Source organism: Opisthocomus hoazin, chromosome 3, assembly GCF_030867145.1.
Source record: "Opisthocomus hoazin isolate bOpiHoa1 chromosome 3, bOpiHoa1.hap1, whole genome shotgun sequence".
NCBI lineage: Eukaryota > Metazoa > Chordata > Aves > Opisthocomiformes > Opisthocomidae > Opisthocomus > Opisthocomus hoazin.
The window spans coordinates 95,227,720-95,250,194 of NC_134416.1; the positions used below are offsets into that span (position 1 = coordinate 95,227,720).

Genomic DNA, 22,475 nt, shown 5'->3' on the forward strand with positions numbered 1-22,475 from the left:
GCAAAGCCTGCTGGTGAAAACCAGCCACTCACACGATACCTTTTGCCCTCCTTGGTCAAATACTACTATCCTAAAAGCTGCCAGGGACTTGACTGATCTTGTCTTCAAAAACAGGCTGGTAAATCCTTCATCAAATTACTTGTTCTTACCAGGATTCAGCAGTCTTGCTGTACAACCTCCATTTACTAATAACAGCTACGTAAGCTAGCAGCCCTTCCTCTGTTAAGAAAAGAAGGAAACACACTAAGTCGGGTCTGTGTACAACAGGCTTCTTAATTTCTTGATCATCCACAACCAGACAGACCAGTTCAGAAGAGAAGAGGGCTGGAAAGGGTCTCTCCTGCCCACAGCGGGTCACTGTTGTATACAATTCCCCAGGTGAAGTCCCAACCGTACAGAACACTCCCAATTTTCCTTGTTATGCGATTAGACCGTGAAATATTCTATTATGTTTCTAATATAGGTGGCTGAGATGTACTGTAGTCAAGCAGGTCACCCAGGTCTTTTCCTGCTCTTGTTTTCAGCCAAAGATCCCTAATTTGTAGCTAGCTGTTAGGTGCGTTATTAGCTTGGCTCCAATTGTGTTCTTTCCCTCTGACCCGCAGAACTCTTTCTACACATGATTTATCTTCCTCTCTTCAGCAGATGCCTCCTAATGTTCCACTATCAAAAAGTTTCCTTGGCATATTTCAGGGTTTTGTGTAGAGATAATAAAATGAAAAAGTATTTTTCAAGTGGCTGAAAGCATTCTCCTTGTGGGACTTCATTAGTAGCATCCTTCCTTTCCATTAATTTGATTTTCAAAATGACAAACTGACAACGTTCCTTTGCCCAGGTCCTTGCCCAACTACGCTCTTGCAAGAACATCCATCTTCTCTAGCTTAACTGAAGATTTCCCAAGTGGCACCACAGAAAATGTGCACTCAGAGCCCTGACAGGAACTGGAAAGACATTGGATATAGTCTAAGAAAAGGTCAGTAAGCAGGTTATTCCAGTACAATCTAGTTTTGGGTGAAATCACATTGCAAATTATCCCATTAACCATTTACCACCTTCATGTATTGTATTATCCTTTCTAGCAGCTTTTGTTGTAATGTCCAACAAAGCACTGCAATTAGCTGGTCTGTAATTTTTCTTTTACTCAGTCCTCCCTTCCTTCAGGGCATAATAGCCCCAAACACACAAAAGACTGCTCTCTCATCTCCCTCCACCTTCTCTCCGCCCCCTCAGCCCCCAAATATCTGAAAGAGTCCAACTCACCTCCTTCACAGATCACATTCCCAGGACTTTGACACAAAGCCTTTGAAGAGCTTATGGCACCTTTTGGTGAGCAAACGTTAACATGACCAGATCCCTGCTGACCCAGGACACTCAGGGAAGGTGTGGGTGGTGGAAGGACCCTATGGAGAGGAATTCTTTTGCTCTTCAGTCACAGGAAACCCACCTCAGTATCAGAGAGCCACAGCTCCTTCTCCACCCTTGCTTTCCTCCCAGGCAACACTCTTTAAACCCATGGAGAGCTTTAGTCCTGTGATCAAAAGGTTTTACGGTCGGAGCACAGCACAGCTGGCTATCTGATAAAAGGGATGGCTTGCACCTGGGTTGGAGGGGGAGGGTAAGGGGCCATAAGGCAAGATACAGACCTACACTATGGAGGAGATAAATATAGAAAAGAACATGCAAAAGTTTCCTCAGCAGAGTGAGGGTTGCCTCAGATTTAAGACCACATGTATTCAAACTAATACGGCACTTTTCTGTTCTTCACTTACACACTACAAGTTGCAGCTTGATGTACTTATTAGAAATCTATGTCATCCAACTGGCAGCTTCATATGCCATGCCTTGTAATTGTAAGATTAGTCATCTCTTGGTCCATCTCATTTTAGCATACTAAATTCTGACTTTTGCTTCTACCCACTTACGATAATATCCAGTTCCATGAATTCATTATCATTAGGCCAGTATCTCTCTGCCCTCTGTAATACCACTTTTATAAAAACAAAAAGTATTCTGTCTGTTCTGGGTCCATACCTACACGATCTTCAAGTTTGACCCTACAGTTACAGAAAAACTGCCTCATTTGCCTCCCATCATTGTCCATAGGGTACACTTGGCCCAGTGCAGTTTCTGGCAGCCATTGCTGACAGCTAACATCTTGCACCTGCAAGCACTTTGCATCTCAGCATGAGCAGCCACTGGCACCTCCCCTCCCAAATTCTGGCCTTAAATAAAGGGAGCCTTCCTCAAGGCCCCCGTTTGCAATCTTCTTCCTGCCATCATTAACCACTTTACTTGTGATCAGAGGCACCTGCACTGCTTTAAAGCTGGTGTGTGCACAACAACCACAAAGCTATTAGATATCCCAACAAACGAAGCCTTACGTTACTGATGAGCTGTATACCGACTTTCCAGATCCCAGCTGCTCCATCTACTGCAAACAGTCTGCGTGCCACAGCAACTGGAAATGACAAAGTTTTCCACCACAGTAAAAAGGACATGTTCTCACTTGTCTTAAATACCTCAAGACCATGAAGGACTACAGATTTCTGTCATTATTTATTGAGACTTGCATGACAAGTATTTCCAGGCTATTGGATGAAGCCTTGCAACGGGGTTTCAGACCCTGAGGAAGCTACAACTTCCACATGTGCCTTCTTTGCCCAGTGCACAAGCGAGACAAAGCGAGTCATCCCAACTTAGATCATACAGCACAAGCAAATATATTCAATAATGCCACAAAAGCCTGAGTATCAGAAATTTGAGTTGAAGGGGACCTCACCCTCGCCTAATACTCCCTATCCCATACAACAGCACTCCTTTCCACTCTGAAAAAGTGAGTTCAAGTCCAAACACAGGACTGTGTGAGGGATCGCTTAAGCGATCTAAATGCCCACAAATCCATGGGCCCCGATGGAATGCACCCACGAGTGCTGAGGGAGCTGGCGGATGTCATTGCTGAGCCACTCTCCATCATCTTTGAGAGGTCCTGGAGGACAGGAGAGGTGCCCGAGGACTGGAGAAAGGCCAATGTCACTCCAATCTTCAAAAAGGGCAAGAAGGAGGACCCAGGGAACTACAGGCCGGTCAGCCTCACCTCCATCCCGGGAAAGGTGATGGAGCAGCTTATCCTGGAGGCCATCATGAAGCAAGTGGAAGAAAAGAAGGTTATCAGGAGTAGTCAGCATGGATTCACCAAGGGGAAATCATGCCTGACCAATCTGATAGCTTTCTACAATGACATGACTGGCTGGGTAGACGAAGGGAGAGCCATGGATGTTATCTACCTTGACTTCAGCAAGGCTTTCGACACGGTCTCCCATAACATCTTCCTAGGGAAGCTCAGGAAGTGTGGGCTGGATGAGTGGTTGGTGAAGTGGATTGAGAACTGGCTGAATGGCAGAACTCAGAGGGTTGTCATCAGAGGCACTGAGTCTAGTTGGAGGCCGGTAACTAGTGGTGTCCCCCAGGGGTCAGTACTGGGCTCAGTCTTGTTTAACTTCTCCATCAACGACCTGGATGAAGGGACAGAGTGTACCCTCAGCAGGTTTGCTGATGACACAAAACTGAGAGGAGCGGTCGATACTCCAGAAGGCTGTGCTGCATGACCTGGACAGGCTGGAAAGTTGGGCAGAGAGGAACCTGATGAGGTTCAACAAAGGCAAATGCAGAGTCCTGCACCTGGGGAGGAACAACCCCATGCATCAGTACAGGCTTGGGGCGGACCTGCTAGAGAGCAGCTCTGTGGAGAGGGACCTGGGTGTCCTGGTGGACGACAACTTGACCATGAGCCAGCAGTGTGCCCTGGCTGCCAAGAAAGCTAATAGGATCCTGGGGTGCATTAAGAGGAGTGTGGCCAGCAGGTCAAGGGAGGTTCTTCTTCCCCTCTACACTGCCCTAGTGAGACCCCTTCTGAAGTACTGTGTCCAGTTCTGGGCTCCCCAGTTCAAGAAAGATGAAGAGCTACTGGAGAGTGTCCAGCGGAGGGCTACGAGGATGGTGAGGGGACTGGAGCATCTCTCCTACGAGGAGCGGCTGAGGGAGCTGGGCTTGTTCAGCCTGAAGGAGAGAAGGCTGCGAGGGGACCTAATAAATGCTTATAAATACCTCAAGGGTGGGTGTCAGGAGGAAGGGGCCAAACTCTTTCCAGTGGTGCCCAGTGACAGGACAAGGGGCAACGGGCACAAACTGAAGCACAGGAAGTTCCATCTGAACATGAGGAAGAACTTCTTCACTCTGAGGGTGATGGAGCACTGGAACAGTCTGCCCAGGGAGGTTGTGGAGTCTCCTTCTCTGGAGATATTCAAGACCCGCCTGGACAAGGTCCTGTGCAGCCTGCTGTAGGTGACCCTGCTTCGGCAGGAGGGTTGGACTAGATGACCCACAGAGGTCCCTTTCAACCCCTACCATTCTGTGAATCATGCTCATGGCAACTGAAGAGGATAACAGGCACGTGAGGACACCATTCAGACCTGAGGGCAGCAGAGGTGGTAACAGGCACAGACAAGACTCAGCTTCACCAGCATGCCCTCAAAAGTTTGGACATAGCATAGTTCATGAGGCCGCAGGCTGTTACAAATCAACTTAAGGAAGACAAGGCCATATGAACTAGAGTGCCAACACTGGCTAATGTATTTCCATTGCTCTAAAAAAAAAGTTCCAAAAAGTTAGGTTTCCAAAACACTGCTCTTGGACTTCATATTATTTCATTTGATTTCAGTAGGCAAGAAAAATTGACGGAAGAATTCCAGCTCCTCTGATTAACCATCTTTCTGCTACGGACACTGACTCTTCTCTGCTAGCTTTTTGCCAACTTCAGCTCCTTCCTGTGGTTTGTTTTTTTTTTTCAGCTGGCACAGACTTAAAACTCTGCTCTGATGCTTAAGAAATTCCTTTCAATAGCTTGCATGCTTCCATTCGAATCCTGGCCTTCTTAGGTACGCTGCTGAAGTTCAGGACCAGAGGCCAGAAACTGCTTGCCTGGCTGTGCAGTTACAAGCAACCACACAGGCTTCAGAACTGACGAGAAGCCTATCTGAGGTTGCGTTCACCTGGAAGCCCAGGAACAGCCACCGCTCCTCAGTCTGCCCACAGTCACTCAGTTCAAACACTTGCAGCTTCATACCAGTCCAGTGTATTATCAGCAATGCTGCAGACTGGTTTTCTTTGCCTGTGATCTTGTTATTTTGCAGTTTTCTTTGATATCACGCCCCTCTGGAAGACCACCAGGAGGATCAGTCAAACGGTTTCCCACATCAAGAACAGGAAGCAAAGGGAAAGGTTACTGTCAGTACGAAAACAGGACCCAAGTTTAGACACATTTGTAGTATTTTCTGACATGGGAAGCCAAAGCTTAAGTTCATTAGCTCAGAGATACATGCATCTACATGAGGTCTTCACATCTGGCTCTTGTCAATTATGCCTCTCCTATGAGCAAATTAATTTCATCTAAGCTAGATCTGAAAGTTGTAGGAATAAAAATCATGGCAATAATAAGGTATTTCAAAGACATCCATCTTATTCCTTCTGCTTTATTGCTATAGGCTGTCCACTTTGGATAACTTGTCCATGTTGGAATTGAGCACTACTGTAAATATTTCAGTTGTAACAATTAATAACATAATTATCGCTGAAGGAATAGGCAGAAGTAGAACTAGCCACAAAGAAAAGTGAAGTGAACATTGAGTTGTGTATTTGTATCAGCTCCAAGACCAACATCACCACTTCTTACCTCCAGGTTACAACGCGGAACCAAGTAACTTAATATCAGAAAAATACCGAAGTGTAAGTCTCTGATTAATATCTGAAATATTACTAGATGCCTCCAAAATCTTTTGTTTTGTTTTCCTGTCTGAAAGAAAGAGTCTCAAAACAAACAACAGTAGAAGGAGAAAAAAAATCTTAGGACTGCACTGTCTGTCCCAGAACAAAAGGGCATTAACAATGTTCTTATGTGTAAACGCTCTGACAGCAGATAAAGAAATTATCTAGCTAATAAAAACAATAAAAACTTAGAAAAAGATCTGTAGAAAACTATTTTGGTTAAAATGAAGGAAGCAATTCTGTTTTGCCTATAAAAGAAACACAGGAGTCTGTAAAAATACAAGAAAAACAGCCAAGTGTCCTTTTTGTTATTATCTATCACATCGATAGTCCAAGTCCCATTGATTACCTTCATGCCAAAAAAGCCAAAGATTTTCCTTCCTCACCTGTCCAGAGAAGTACAACTGCACATCTCACCTAGACTGCTTTATTAGCTCAGCCCTGTGTCTTAGGCGGGGGTTTTAAGGCACAGAGAACTTTTAATTCTGGGGTGATTTAGATCCACTTTGGCCACAGGTTAACACTCCGCTTGTACCTTTCCTCATCTATAACGTGCTGCCCAAAAGCTGAATGGTGATGCACGTGGTGAAGTCCTGCCCGCATTTGTGAACACTGCTGGGAATTTAGGTTTCACGCAGTCCAAAAGGAGTATTTTACTTGCATACAGTTTAAAACCCTCAAAGAGGCTAATTTTAATGCAAGTTAGCACCTACATTAATTTCAACACTGCCTAACTCTGCTAAGAGTTATTCCCCCCCTGCATGCAGAGGTATGAAAGAAGGGGGTGGATGCATGCATGCCCACAGGCAGCAACGCAGCCATTCCAGCACAAACACATGGTACAGCCGGATTGACTGGAGAACTGTAACACTCCACCAGGTAATTTTGTGTAAAGATGGCAATGAACCAGTGATACAGAGATGATGCAATATTTTCATGCAGTGAAAGGAAATCTAAATCCATGCCAGTGGTAACATACAACAGTTCTCCCATACACAGCTGCATAAGCTGATGTGTTCTGTGCCCGTATGACTGCATACCGAAACGCTAAAACGTGTCAACGCTCACCGTCAAATAACAGTCCTGCCTAAACCTCAACAGCAAACCACAGTTCAGCACGTCACGTGCAACAGAAAGCACACGGGAGAACGGGCAAGGGAAGGTCCCCAGCAAAGAGGGAGAAGAGTGAGACAAGCCAGGTGAAGCAGCAGAAGGAACCAGATAAGACCCCGATAAACAGAAGTCTTCAATAAAGAGCGGAGAACGTATCTTATATATTAACCCATGCCACATTTTTATAAACCAGTGCTATTTTAGCATTAATACTACACATGCATACGAACAGCCCTACATCAGCAAGGGCAAAATTCCTTGTCCTTTTGATTTTACAGGGATGTGAAAGAATATTCTGTTCGCAGACACAAGGCTGAGCACTGAAGTTTTTAGCAGTGACACCAGGGCTGCCTGAGGGATGCTGCAGCTCTTGTTTCGGTGGAACACATGACCCCTACATGAAGAATAGCTGCATAATATTCTTTCCACCTAACATTACACAAGGCGATTCACACCAACACTCATTTCTTAAACCTCACCTTTTATTACAGCTGATAGAGTGTGATGCAGTCTTCAAACATATTTATTTTCCTTTTTTTTTTTGTAATAAAGCAATGCATAAAATTACCTGCCACCGTCTTACATGTCCCCAGTCTTTCCTAGGCCGGGATGAAGAGGCAGGAGTGGCTTTGCAACACCAGGACTGCCTCCCTGCCACAAAACCTGAGGCACAAACTACCTCAACAACACCCTTTCACCACCTCCTCTCCCTTTGCTCCTAACAGAACCCACTACTCCTTTAGTACCCTCTATCTGATTCTGGCCAGCAGGAGATGCATCAGAGGATGGTGAAGACTGGGGACCTGTGCGACAACCTGCCTCCGGAAAGGGGTTTTCTGATGTTTCTGCTGCTTGCTTTGCTATACACGCTTCCTTCCAGGCAAAATGGGCTGCTTTGGCCAGTCTGGCTCCCAGCAGCACCCCATAGCTCGCTCCAGGTGTGGAAGCTGCAAGAAGGTATTAACAAACTGTACTTTCTGGATTCAGACTGCTGCTTGAACAGGCAGTCGAGTACGCTTTGGAGCAGTGCAGATCGGAGAACTAATTCCAAAACTGCAACTGCAGATCACAGCAATGAGGCAGCTAGACTAAGAATAAACACGGCAAGTGTACGCTCACAAGAACCGCTATATACACACACACCCATACACGCACACGCCTGGCAATGGTAACAGTTCCAGCATAACTAGACTAAAACCCATTTCTGAAGACGTTTCTAAGGTTACTCGGTTAAAACTGAGTCATTGCATGCTGTTGCACGTCTTCTTTTAAATTCAGGATGCAGTCTAAGAATTGCCATTTTTATAATTTCAAGTTGTTTCATAACTGAGTTTGTAGGAAATTAATATAAATAATGCCATCCCTTCAATAAAGTCTTACATAGATTCAGTTTTGGGCAATCTATGTTTGCATTGCACATTTTCAATTACAGTTTTTTTTAAAAAATTGATCGCATCTGCAGGTCTTCTCGTTTAAACATCTAACCCTGGCACTGACACCATCCGGTTTGTTTAACACACTGAGATCCAGCAGTATTAATGAACTAGACAGCTTCAGTACAAATTCCTAATAATACGCAAAAAAATTAAAACAAATGCATTATTTGTATCCCCGGTAATTACTACAAATAATTAGTTTTTGCTTCCCAGAGATAAAAAAAGATTACTTTGAGTAACATCAACCTTGTGATGACACATACATACCGATGCAACTTCACATTAATCACAGTAGGCAAACCATCAATCAGTGCAATGTGACAACTATTCTCCACTCCTCCTCTCTCAGAAAAAATCCCCGAAAACCAACCCACCTTTGGATGCTGCGAAAAAGAAGCAAAAATCTCATTTATTGAACATTAGCTTAGCTTTTCAACACATAATTGCTTGCTCTCCTTCTCAATGGGTTTGATTTCTAACAGAACGACTAGAAAACTCCTGCAATAATGTAATATACTGACAGCTCAAATGCCAAACCTGTTCTGAGCAAAAATGCTTATAGAAAAAAAAAAAAAAGATTGCCTTAGCAGTATCCGTAACCTCTGATCCTGGCCAACTCTAAAGCACACCTTCATTTTAAGCCTCGCTGTAGCCCACCGACTTCGGTGAACCCAGTGAAAGTCTAGAGGATTAGTCAGGCACTTAACACTGCTAGCAAATGTGTAACTATGGGATGGCCGGGAGGCCACGAGGAACAGGCTGCAGAATGGTAATGGAAAATAACGGGTGGGAGCACACAATAGGAAACTTTTGCAAAAGAATGGGTCATGTGATAGAGCTCTTTTCAAGGACTACTTGAAAGGCATGTCTCCACTGTGGGGAAGAAAAAAAAAAAAAGGTATTTACTAACATACTGCCGCTTCCACTTTTTTTTTTAAAGTAGCAATACTATCTCTGCATGTCTGCACCTAATACTTATTCAAGCTACAAGATTTTCTGTTTGTTATAAAATAAGATGCTGAGATTTCTTTTTCACATCTTAAAACCAGTCCCCATGAGATACAGTACCTCAAAAGCTCATCATGTTTCTTCTGATCGGCACAAACTTGGAAAAGCTGGTGTTGCTTTACCAATTTTTACAAACTTAATAGCAAGTTCAAATGATCATCTGCTATTTCCCTCCCGTATTAAAATCCACGCAAAAATACACCAGCCATTTCCTAAATGCACACACCTATAAGATTTTCTTTCACTCCAGCCATAAATCAGTGACAAGCAACCCCTCGCAGTGGGTCCTAAAAAGAGGCAGGGAGGTAAGTACCTATGTTAGGCAAGATGCAGCAGCAGTCTCATCAAAAGCTTTTATTTAAAAGCAATGAAAGAAAATGAATGTCAGTTTCTTAACCTTTGTTCAGATCAAAGTAGAAAACCCCATCAGGAATGCCTGTACAACCGCTATTGGCCAAAACGCCCCCAAAAGTCCAAATCCATGTTGCAGCTTGGGTCCAGTGTAGGACAAACAGCTTCTCTAACACTGGAGCTCTTCAGAGTCATTACGATGGGTCTCAAGCCCTACAGAACAAGTTTTGACCAAGGTATGATCACCGGTGTAATGCTGCAATGCTATGAAAGATGCCTTCTTCAAAAAACAAAACCAAAACCCCAGTACAATACAAATTCCAATACTAAAGTACATAAATATAAATATGGATTGTGCCTGTTAGAAACTTGCTGAAGCAAACACTTCTGTCTTATAAGAAAAGTAAACAAAAATCAGGGAAATACTGGTAGTTCATACCCACAGGTATGTAAGTTTTAAATTGAACTGCCCTCTGTTCCTCTGACATTGACAGTTCCCTCCATGCCTAGTTAGACAACTCTTGCTATAGGATGAAGTTGTAAAACTCCCTAAAACACAAGGCCTGTGGTAATCCCGCATTTCCACTTTACTCTAGAAAGGCAGTATTTAACACCTGTGGCCAACAGTGGGCTGGACTACAGCGGGGAGAAGTCACACTAATATAACTGCAAAACGAACTGCTTCGTAATTTGAGACTATTTGACAACAGGTTTGAGTGCCCCAAGATCTCGATTTTGGCATCACTTAGTGATGCTATCTCTCTTTGGGCATTCCCAACGTCAAAAATAGTGTTACATACACAATAAAAAGTTTGCAAATCCCCACCCTTTAAATAGGGAAAAAAAAAATCCAGTATTTCTTACAAGGAGGTACGTTAACGCCCTGTTTCATTATCAGTTGATCACCTGCGTGTTTAGACACACTGGAACTGTGGGGGATGCCACCAACTGCTGGAGCGGGGCCGGGCAGGGAGCCGGGCGAGAGGGGGAAGGGGGACGCGCGGAGGTCGTCACTCCGGCAAGAAACTGGCGTACCTGCCCGCTGAAGACAGCCAGCCCTCGCTATGCACCCCATTTATCTCCAGACCTATTTATGTCGCACAAGAGAGCACACGAGCGCGGCAGCTGTTACTATAGCAATGAAACTGGAAATTCTGAGCAGACAAAAAGCCCCCCCCGCCCCCCCCAGGGATGCTGGGCTGAGCAGAGCGGTGCAGGGAGCCGCGCACGGCCCGCGCTGCCGGCGGCACGGCTCCCGCTCCGCCCGCCCGTCCCCTCGGCACAGCTCGGCAGGCCCTGCCAAGCCACCCCCAGCTTGCCGAGCACCCCGGACCCGGGGCAGCGCGGTTCCCCGCCGGCGGCTCGCAGGTTCCCGCCGCGGCGGCACCCTCCCGGCCCGGGCCGCGGCTGAGGGCGGGGGGCCCCGCACACCCCCCCCCCCCGCCGGCAGGAGGGCGCGCTGGGCCGGGAGAAGTCGGGCACTTTTAAAGGGCAGGCTGCCGCTCCCCGCACGACACCCGCGGCTGCCGCAGACCGCTTTTCCGCCGAGCCCGCCCCGCTCCGTCCTGCCCGACACCCCCGCGGCCGCCGGGACGCTGCCGCCCCCCCCACCCCGCCCCGCAGCCGCGGCCCCACGGCGCCGCCGGGCGCGATTTTACCTGCGAGGGAGCCGGGTCTCTGGAGGGTGGCGGTGGCGTACAGCTCCTGGGAGTGCTTGCCGTACGGATCGGCAGCGTGAACCAGCCGCTTGGTAGGCGACAGGGTGGCGTAAGTGCCGATGGTGGAGCTTAACTGGTGGATAGGAGAGGAGGAAATGTTAGACTGGACGGCGGGCGGGGAGGTCACTCGGACGGGGGACGGCGACAGTCCCGCCGAGGAGGCGACGACGTTGATGGGCGAGCTGGTGCTGTAGGACTTGGCCAGGCGGCTGGGGGACTGCTTCGGGGAGGAGAGGCGCTGCGCGGCGGCGTAGGCGGCGCCCTCGGCGGCGGGGCCGGCCCGCGGCAGCTTGGTGGGGGAGCCGCCGGGCTGGGCGGGCAGCGGGGAGCTCACCCGCTGCGCCGGCAGCGTGGAGCTGGCGTAGTAGAGCGCGGCGGCGTGCTGGGGCTCGGGCAGGTGGAAGGCGCTGCCGTGGCTGGGCGCGAAGGGCTCCCGCGGCTGCGGGGCGGCGGGCGGCGGCGGCGGCTCCGGGCCGCCCGGGTGGGCGCCGCGGCCCCCCGGGCCCTGCTGCGGGAAGGAAAGGCAGAGGCGTCAGCGGGGGCGGGCGGCGGCGGCGGGGCGAGGCGAGGGGGCTCCCCGGCCGCCCGCAGCCCCCTCTCGGCCCTGACAGCGGGCCGGCCGTTCCAGCCTGCGGAGGGAGCCCCGCGGCACGGCGGGGCCGGCACCCGGCCGTCGGGCGAGCCGCGCCGGGGTCTCTCGCCCTGAGGCGCGCCCGCGGACCTGCCCCTAGGCCGGGCGCAGGTCGGCCGCAGGTTCAATAACGCGTGAATAAACGCACACGGAAATAAACACAACCGGCCCCCGGCGTGAGAACGGGGCCGCTGCAGCCACGCAACGGGCTTCGGCCGGGCAGCTGTCCCCACGGGAAAGCCGCGGGCGCCCGTGCGAGCGGCGGCACCGCGGCCGGCAGCACCGAAGCCGGGGGGATTTTCTTTCCGGTCCCGCGGGGGGGTTACTGGAAGCCCCGGCAGGCGCTCCGGGTCCCGGGGCTGACGGCGCGGGGTGAGGGAGTCCGACCAGCGCTCCGCCCGGACCTCTCGGTGCCGGCCGCCTTGGCGAGAAAAGCCTTCAAAACGCGAGTAACGACTTACGCGACTCGGCTCGAAGGTAAACGCGCGGCATCCGGGGGAAGGACACGCGTTTTTCTAGACGCGGGCAAGGAGCAAGGCTTCTGCGGGGCCGCTCCCGGTGCCCTGCTCCCGGCTGCTGGTGGCAGGGCAGCTGCCAGCGCTCGCAGCGCTCCGGGCCCCGGGGAGCGCTGCCAGGCCCAAACCTCCGTGCTGCTGCGAGGTGTCGCGCCCCGGAGGCCGGCGGCCTGACGGATTAGTGCGAACTGCTCCCTCCAGCCGTTCTGCACGGCCAGTCCCGGGGGGGCAGGGGGATGACCGAGGTAAGCCGCTGGGCAGGGGGATGACCGAGGTCAGCAGCCCGCTCGCAGTTGAGCTGGACCGTTCCGACTGCAGCCGGGGGCGACAAACACGGCAGCCTTGGAGTTTTCATCAACGGCCAGCAAGGTCCCGTTGCTCGTTGACAGACTCCTAACAAAAGCCAGGAAGGCCAACCCTGGGAACATCAGTGAACTTTTGAAAGCTACTTTCATGCTGAGCTACTTACCGTCTCTGCTTTACACTGGGAAGAAGGGCTAATCTGCAGCTGACTGCCCAGTAATGTATTTGACAGGAGCACAGTTTTCGTTTTCCAGGTTTGAACTGTACGGTAACAACTTTTACAGAACACAAGCAGGCTGGCAAGATTGAAGACAACATGGACAGAGGAAGTTTTGCACGTGACGAAAGGTCGTTCGAAACAGCTACGTTATCAATTGATATTTGTTAATTAAGTTTTAGCTTTTTGACTGTTAAGTGGCATAATAATGTACTTTGTAATATTCAACATTGCTCCGAAATACAGTCTTCTGCAGTGTTCCCAGTGTCTTCTGCAACGCACTGCTAAGGCACTGGTAACGTAAGACAGTTTGTCATTGATCATAAGGATTTTAGGCAAGCACTGTCATCATGTATACAAAATTTCTTTTTCTAATCTACTTCTACACTGCTTGGTGTGTCAAGGATTTAGAGTAATTAATTTCAAGTAAACCAATATTATCCCATATTCCTAATAAATCTCTATAAAGCTGCAGGCATTCTGCAAGTACTAATTCAAAACCCAACAAAATCCCACTTCATGATTGCCTGTAATAGGGAAAAAGGTATAGTGGCAGGACACAAGAACTAAATGCTTAATTAAAAACGCCCTGTATAGCACTTCCTAAAAAGCTAAGCATTTGCTCTGTGTGAAGGAGAGAACTTTTGGATGAACAGATCGCAACGAAAACATTACTATGCAGTATTTTCTGGGATGTGACTCAGACCTGTCTTAAATTTACTGTCAGGTTCTTCGTTTTTTTCGAAGGGCCAAGTGGTACAGTCACATTCTCCACTCCTGTCTTCAGAGGCAAAATGTGTTTTAGTTTCTCCCTGCGTTTCTTCTCCCTGTCTTGTTGCTTCAGACAACCATGCAGACATGTCATTGTTCATCCTGCAGTGTGACATGAGACTGCATATGGAAGAATGAAACACAATGGTATTTCCCCCTTATTTTTCCATTTATCCATTACTGTTGTCAACCCGATAATGACACTGTTTAAACTAATAAACTGAGCGCAGATTTGCTTCCCAGTTGTTATATCCTCCTGCATCAATCTATTTCATCGATGTGAACAAAAATTGAGGGCTTTCTTACTACAGCTCTATAAATATCTATTCTTCGACTCAGAGATGTAATTTTTCTGGTATCCCAAAGAAAAGAGACCTGATTTGCTTACTTTGATTCAATATATGGATTCTGACATATCCCTTTTAACAGCTGAAATGTGTGACAAACCCTGGGAACACTAATAAAGCTATGAAATCTTTTCTTTCCCATTTAATCTTACCAGAAAGATCATTCTCTACTGATAGGCACAAAATGAGATCTGCAGAGCTCTGTACAGAAAATTATTGAGGGTGTGCAGTTAGGCTACAGCAGACTAGAGAACAGTCCAACTGTTGTTTGCCTGCCATTGTGCATGCATTTAATGCACTGAATTTCAGGTCATCAGCTTTTTTTTTTTTTTTAACAATTCCAATTGAAAATTTAAATCAGAACTTTGAAAATTTAAATCAGAACTTTGAAAATTTAAATCAGAACTTTAACCAAAAAAGATGAAATGGAAGATTGCAATACCAGATTTCTGTTTTATGAAATGGAATTGAGAGGGGCAAATCGAGCTGAATTATTTATTCTGGTGAAAAGTTTTCATGGATAAGGAATTACAGAATCCTAGATGGCTAGACGGCTTAAACAAAACTTTGGGATCAGCTGCTAATTACTGAAACATCAGCATGTTGATTCTTGGGAGATGATTGCTCCCACAGGGAAAAACAGTGTGCAAGACCAGCAAAACCTGAATAGCAAATGTCTCTGAGAGCAAGATGACCATTATGAATACGCCAGCAGGTGCAGCAGATCTATTTGGCATTATCGTCTGAAATCCCTTCAAACTATTTTCTTCTTAGGCATGTCAAAACACAAAACCTGGTAGGTTTTGTGCATCTATGCTTCATAATTCACGGGTGCTAAGGAGCAGAACTTCTGTCAATGGAACCGCCTGAGTCTTAGAACTAAGAACAGAAAAGGCTTCATAGTCCTCTTACGAATGAGATAATGATACAATTTCCACAAAAATGCCGGAAAATTTGAAGCATGGTACCAGTTACCCTTAAGAAATGACAATTTGTGCTCAGTGTCCTGTATACTTCTCTGACAGATAACAGAAGAAACTGAAAAGTTATGTCACATTTGACTAAGTCTGCATGCCCATCTTAGGTCTGGATGAACTGGTATTCACAAGCATTTTTAATTTAGCATTAAATGCCAGCCCCAGTTTTCAGCTCGTTTTATTCTCTGGAACTTTCAGGGATTGCTTGGCCCTTAAAATCTCAAACAAGGTCATATCTGATGAATATGAACATGGTCATATACAGTACGCTGTTGTCGATGAGAAGACCCTTTCTCTTGATTCGAGGGAGGAGTTTCCAATTGGATGCTCAAGCTGCGTGGAAGACATCCCTCCAGGCTGCTGTGGCTTCTTCAATATTGGTGGGTGTTGGCTAGCTTTAGGCTGCAAACTTGATCATCCTTACTACGGTTTTCGAGACACACGGCTGGTCTTTCAAGGGTCCAGCTCTGTTTCACAGTCTCAGTGATGCTCTGTGTTCTTTCAGTGACTGCAAGACTTACCAGTTTACTGGGGGCTGTTTTTTTTCTGCCCAAAGAACCTTCCATGTGGCTTCATTTGAGGTATCGCCCTGCTCTGGCCCAATGCCTCTATCAACACTCCTCCACAAAGGGCAAAAGACGGTATGGTAGACGCTTAACATTCTCTAGTCTTCAGGATGCAGACTTCAGTCCTTGCGCAGCACCTGTGGAAGGGTCTTTCTTCTGCCAGCTGCTTACTGTCATTTATAAATTCCTGACCTAACTAGGAAGATGCTACCTATGTTCAAATGCACTTGCATGATAATAGATGCCAGGCTATACCTCTGGATCCCTCAAATGTGGCCTATTCCATCTGTTTCTCCTGATTTTATTACAAAGGTCATGGCTTTACTGTGGTTTGCAAAATACACCCCAACGCTATTAGGAAAACTTGCCAGTCTACCTGATCCTAATCTCAAAGGTCATACGTACAAAGGTAGGTAATGTCATCGTAGTCTTCTACATCCACAGACAGAATTGTGTGAGATCCTTTCAGGGTGTCTAGAGATGGTCAATCTCTGATTTTAAAGCAGCAATGAAAGCTGCAATCATTACCCACTGTAGGATCAAACCAGCACTATGCAGATCAGTTCTTCACTACCGTAAGCTATACTAGTGAATTGTTCTCTGTCAGTGTCGTAATAAGAGTAATCTGTTTTAAGATTTCATCTGCTTCCTTTAATGACAGAAAAATTCTCATGTTCATATTTGGAATCCAGTTTTAAACACATCATCATCTGCCATTTTCTGCCAGAATGAAGTCCTTAGTTTAGGTTTTGTCTGGGTAGGTTATCAAGCAGCCTATCACCTTGTGGCACAGAGGTGGGAAGAGCCATGAGTCTAACTGAAAATGGCCAGTATACAGGTTTTGCTTGACAACTGAACACATTCTTGCACTCATTTGCTAATATTTTAAATAGGGCTAGTGAGGTGTGGTGGTCTGATGAATGACAAACTTAGGACTTGTTTATAGAAAAAAAGAGGCAAGTTAGAAAATTAACTGTTAAATGATTTTTCATGGCTTTTTTTTTAAATTATCTTTATTTTCCATATACTTTTTGTTTTTAAGGGTTTTCAAATTCTGTGCCAGCTTGTTCAGTCCAGAAGCTTCAGGAGCACAGGATAACACGCAGTAGGGATTTACGTCTCTTGCCTCCTCAGCCTCTGAAAAGACCGCAGCATCACCAGCAGCCAAAAAAGTCCTCATCCAGAAATGTAAACTGGTTTCACTTCCTTTCCCCTTCCTGTGCAAATACATGGCAAAGCATGTGGAAAACCACTATTCATAGTACATGCTACGCTTTATATTCCTATGGTATCTACAACGTAAGCTGACCATTCCCAAGATGACAGTAAACCCAATCAATCAGTAGTTGACAAATTACATTGTCCAAATAGAAGATTCACTTTTGAGCAATTCATCTGCAAAATCAGCTCATTTTTGTAATAAAAGCCACTACTGACTCTTCACAAATAACCTTAATCGATTAAGACAGGATCTTTCAGGATCTGGACATCAAGTTTGCAAAGCTGTCTTCAGTGGGGAAACCAGAGTAACTCCCTGCCAGAGGAGCAGTTGTTCCTAAGAAATCCTGTTCCAGTAGCATTTAGAAGATAAAAGTTTTGTGTTCTGAAGTATTTGAAGCAGAGGAAAAACTCTATGATTTACAATGAAGTCCTCCAAATTGACAAAAATGTTAGATTGCACTTTGCAGCACTATACAGGAAGTCCCAAGACTAATTAGTTTCTCTTTCTTATACAATTGCATTTTCAGAAATTGCTCTTGCTGTCACAGCTGGCCATGGGACTATTTACATATTTTTTTCCATGCATTTGGGCTATCATTCATGTTCAGAGATGGCTATATTCCTTTCACACAAATACCAGAGGAAATTATCACAATCTGAGCAGTTTTGACTCCTGAGGCTTATTTTAATTATAACAGGGATAGCAAAACAATTCCAAGGATTGACTTTTTTTCTTCTTAATTGTGGGATCAGCAATGGTCATATTCAGAACTTTCTGACTTTTGACTCTTCCTCTTCTTGCTTGCTTCTTTTAAAAGCTCATCTATTTTTTTTAATGGTATTAATGCACAGCTTATAGGGCAGTTTGTTAATATTTTCAGGATATATTTTAATTGTCCTGAAGTTGTCAAGCATTTTTTGCATGATGATGGTGTGAAAAATTATTATGTGCTGTGAGTTATTTTCCTCCAGAAACATCTGCCACACAGTCTGGAGGAACCAGAAGAAAGAAAACCTATTTGCTGCCCTCTCAAGAAAAAAATAAAAGGATAGGACAGGTTGCCTTACTAACTTACCAGTTACCTTTCTGAAGGCAATCAGTTCTCTGTAGAGTAGATGGTTCATGGGAGCTTTTCAGATCTAAGCAGTGGCTGTTCAGTGTAACTTCAGTGAAAGAAATCTGGATCATTAATTTTTTTTCCTCTCCATAAATTCATCCTTTTATATCAATGAATATGATGAAGTTTATATTAAGAATATCACCACTTCTAACCCCTAGACAATTGCACACCTTCCCTTCCTGCCTTTTTTTTTCTGAAGATTCTTTCTCCTTTCCCTCTCTTTTCTTCTTTGTTTTTGTTTCTGTTGCTCTGATAACCTGTTCCTCTTCTGTCTTCTTACTTTTTCTAGCCTCCTTGAAGAATCCATCCCGCCCCTTCAGGTTAACCCCCAGGGCATGATGCTTTTCACAAAGCACAACTCCTGATGACATCTGCTCAGGCTACAACTGGATATTATAGCCTACTTTTTCTTTCTAGCTGGAATCCTGCTCTCCTGCTGGCTCCAATCCCAAAGAACATCAGGGAGGTCCTCTTTGGTAAACACAGAAAACCCCTGAGGCCTTACCACTACGCAGGCTCATTTCAAACCCTTCATAGGAAAAAAAAGTACCTACCCAACTTGAAATGAAATTTAACTGTGCTTTATTTCATTTTTCAGTCTTAGAGGATAGGGAGCTTTTCTGAGCAAATTGAGAGAATAGAATATTGTATGTCTCTCGGTATCCCACAAGCTGTGCCATGACTATATAATACTGGAAATCTCTTAGCAATTTAAGGCTTTGAAATTCAAATGCTACTCACTTCTACAGTATCCTGAATTGTAAAGTGTCCCAGTGTCACACTGAGATGGTCTGCTTTGCTGGGGCGGTTAACAGCTAAACAGAGAAAATAACCTGAGCTGACCAAACAAACCCAGTCAAGACTTTGTTTATATACGGAAGCATGAACACTTCTAGAAATTTTTGTCTGAACTGAAGCTTAACTTCCCAGTGAGAGGCTTTGATGTTGCAGTAAAAAGCACAGAAGGTGAGAAGGCTACGTGTCAGAGCCGGGAGGGATCGTTTAGAAAGGAAGAGAGATTTATAAAGTTTTGATGAGTATCTGAAACAATTCAAAAATGTGTGAAATGTACAGGTGGCTGTCTGGTTAAGTGGCTTGCCTTACAGTATGGGGGGGAAAAAAAGGCAAAAAATGACTCCCACACTCGGGATTTGGCCACGGCACCAGGCAATGCATTGTATCTCAAGCAGGTTTTGCATCTGGTGTCATCCTGGCTTTGTTTTTGTTTGCCGACACTTACTACTTTCAGTAATATCCAGATACCAACGCAGGGAGGTTCTAGGCCTTAGTAAGGGCTCCTAATCAGCACAGTCACAGAAATTTTCAAACTTAAATGCCTAAATGTGCTATCACCAAAATATATACGCGAGTAAGTAAAACTGGCATGTAAATCTCCTTTTTAATCAGGATTATTTTATTACTATGCAAGTCAACCCACTTTAGACTTACGAAAAGCAAGGTGGTAACTACCCCGCTGCAGGTGCGTTGAACAAGACAGAAAGTAAAGGCAGACATTCACGTGCCAGCAGGCACCGAACAGCTCTGTGTCCTGGGAGCTACCCCACACAATTTCAGGTGTGAGAGACCCGGGTGGCTTAGGACACGTACCTGGCTGTAGCTCTGGATGGCACCTCTGGCCTGACTGCTGCGGGCCGGGAGCGGGGCGGCCGCTGTTTCGCCCAGGGCGAGGGTCTGGTTGCTGTGGTAGCTGGCCGAGTACTGGAAGGACCCTTCGGGTTTGGAATTGAGCTGGAGCGCGCTCTGGGAGAGGAGGCTGGGCCCTGCGGGGACAGGATTTGAGAGCTGTCGGAAAGTCTCAGTGGAAGAGCATACCTGTATTATCTGTCGAGCGAGCCTCAACATTATCAGATGTATGTGGCTTCAGCTTTTCACAGTTTGGCTTTTCAGTAATAAAAATCACATACATTAAATTGTTCCTTTACCGCTCAGTCTTCATTATGGTTGTGTTCAAGCTGCAGAGCAGACTGTTTTCTTTGCAAAAAACATACTGTTTTGACCGGTGAAGAAATTCTAAGCCTGAACAAACCCAACCGTACCATTTGATAAAGAAGTCTTTGGTTTCAGCTCAGAATAGTTGATGAGTTTTCTTTTTTTCTCAGGATAAGCCTTGTTTATTTCACTTAATTATATCCAGTCGTTCTGCATGGGAAATGCTGACTCGTCCCTCCCTGGGCCCCCAGCACATTAGATCTATTGATTACTGCCACTCTGTCTTCTGCACACAGTGATGTAATACTTTGGTGCCTGTAGGAACGGATGGCAGCCTTTAAAATATTAATAGCTCCTCTCATCGTGCAGGACTCACCCTGATCTCAGTGAATCTTTGATGACTGTTTTGTCAGCCTATCTCATCTTCCCCATCACAGCACTGCGCGGCAGGAGAGCCAAGCACAGGCAGCGAGATTAAATTGGGGCTGCCAGACTGAAGGGCACGTTGGGAGCATGAACAGTGACACTTTCCACCGTTATTTAGTCCTGTGAAACTAAAACACATTCTAATATTCATTAGGTTCACATATAAGTGATTTAGCTTATCATGTACCCATAGCAACTTCCCCAGTTTTTGCCCCGAGAGCATATACCAGACAGAGGAAGGCTCTTCCTACACCACACTGTCGCGTGGTTTAGGCATGACCTCCCACAACAGCTTTTAATAGTGATACTCATTCTGTCTCCATACACGAAAAGCTACTTTGAAGAATACGCACCTAATCCTTCCCTATGCCTTATTTTAGTCTCTTCTAATTTTCAGTAAACTAGCTTACTCCTCCATGGTGTCCGGGCCCAGCAAGTGAAATACGAGAGGAGAGAAAAGAAGAGGGTTATGCCTTGGCCATTGCATGAGTGACAAAGAAGTCGACCTTCAGCCCAACAGCTAGCATCTACATCACCTTCAGCGGCTCTGCAGGGACAATAGGTTCATCTTCTGGTTAGCACTAACAAGCTCATGAGAGCACAGAAGGTGACACAAACCTTAAGGGACATCAAATGAGTACGTTAATTTTGCTTCTACAGAACACGTAAAAGGTTCAGCTTTAAAAAGACTCATAATGGCAAAATTGCAATGAATTTGACCGGAAATAACTCCTAGTACATTCCTGATACAAAGGCCAAATCTTATGACCTTTAAGTCTTTGCTATGAGGATGTACAGCTGCTCTGAAAAGATTTCCACGGAGAAAACGTGCAAACAACTCCACCCCTAAATTAACATGGAGAGTATTTTTTCCCCAACCTGTTTCTCAGAAATGGCAGAACCATTACAACTGATATTTTCCAAAATCCGACCCGAACCGCTCGTTTTATAAACAAATTGTAGCAGACTATGTTAAGTGGAAGTGTTTGCATCGAAGTGTAAACTGGGATTATGACACTATTTTACATATCAACCCAATATATATTGCAAAGTCAATTGCATTCATCAGAATATTCCAGATATAGGACAAATTTAGAAACTTAAGTTCTGGTTCTGGTATTTTCATTACAATTACAGAAGGAGGCAGGGGCTCCATGTATGCTATGAGGTTATTAAAAATGTATAACATGCATAGGAGAGCTGAATTTTAATCCTGCATGGGTGTTTATAAATACAGCATTTGGTAGCTTTCCATTCCCTGACTCTGTAAATAGGCTTTACTAAGCATTTTCCATTTAACTGGTTTTGTTGCAATTATTTTTTTTCTTTAATTAAATAAATGGTTTTACAGATTTTTTTAAAGAGCATAAAGAAAATACAGGCTTAGTGTTAAAATATATCTGTAGGCTTTATTTTAATCTTTCTGATTTTGATTTTTCACTGAGAATTTGCCGGTGATCAAGTGACATGATTAAGTTCCGAAAATTCACAAAAGCATAACTTTCCCAGGAGGGGCAAAAGTTGCAGCAAGAAAGCAATTTTTGTGCATGAAAGTGTTTGTACTCATTCTGGAAGTAATTATGCTGTGACATTTCTAAAGCTTAAATAATGATTAAACTATCACATGCTATGAACTCAATATGTTTAAATTTTCATTGCATCTGGCTTTCAAGTGTTTCTTTCATATTACTGTGGCTCACTAGGGGATTTACATAGCCAGCTAGAATCACATACATTAGTTCCCTGCACCATTTAGCCTAAACACTTCCATGAACTTTAAAAAACTTATCCAAACCGTAGAAAAAAGTTTTTAGTAAAAAGTTCAGAGCAGATGGTTTTAAGTTCACTAATAACTGTATAGCAGTTCTTAACAGCAGTACCTTAACAAGCAGTAATGAACAATTAAAACGTACATACATTTCAATAAAGTAATTACAAAGTAATTTGAGAGAGACAGCCAGATAGATATTTAAATTTTAAATAA

General features: G+C 45.3%; 1 protein-coding gene across 9 annotated transcripts in view; it reads right to left on the minus strand.

The window, feature by feature from the left end:
• The window catches only part of CTNND2 (catenin delta 2), a 694,166-nt gene that overhangs the window by 275,510 nt on the left and 396,181 nt on the right, over positions 1-22,475 (minus strand). For 6 of the 9 annotated variants that reach the window (XM_075417103.1, XM_075417102.1, XM_075417101.1 and 3 more), the window contains 2 exons: positions 19,724-19,896; positions 11,387-11,954 (listed from right to left, as the gene is read on the minus strand). In XM_075417103.1, the coding sequence (XP_075273218.1) occupies positions 11,387-11,954; positions 19,724-19,896 (741 nt within the window). The remainder of the gene's footprint in view (positions 1-11,386; positions 11,955-19,723; positions 19,897-22,475) is intronic. The other 3 variants (XM_075417104.1, XM_075417100.1, XM_075417107.1) reach the window with 2 other exon arrangements.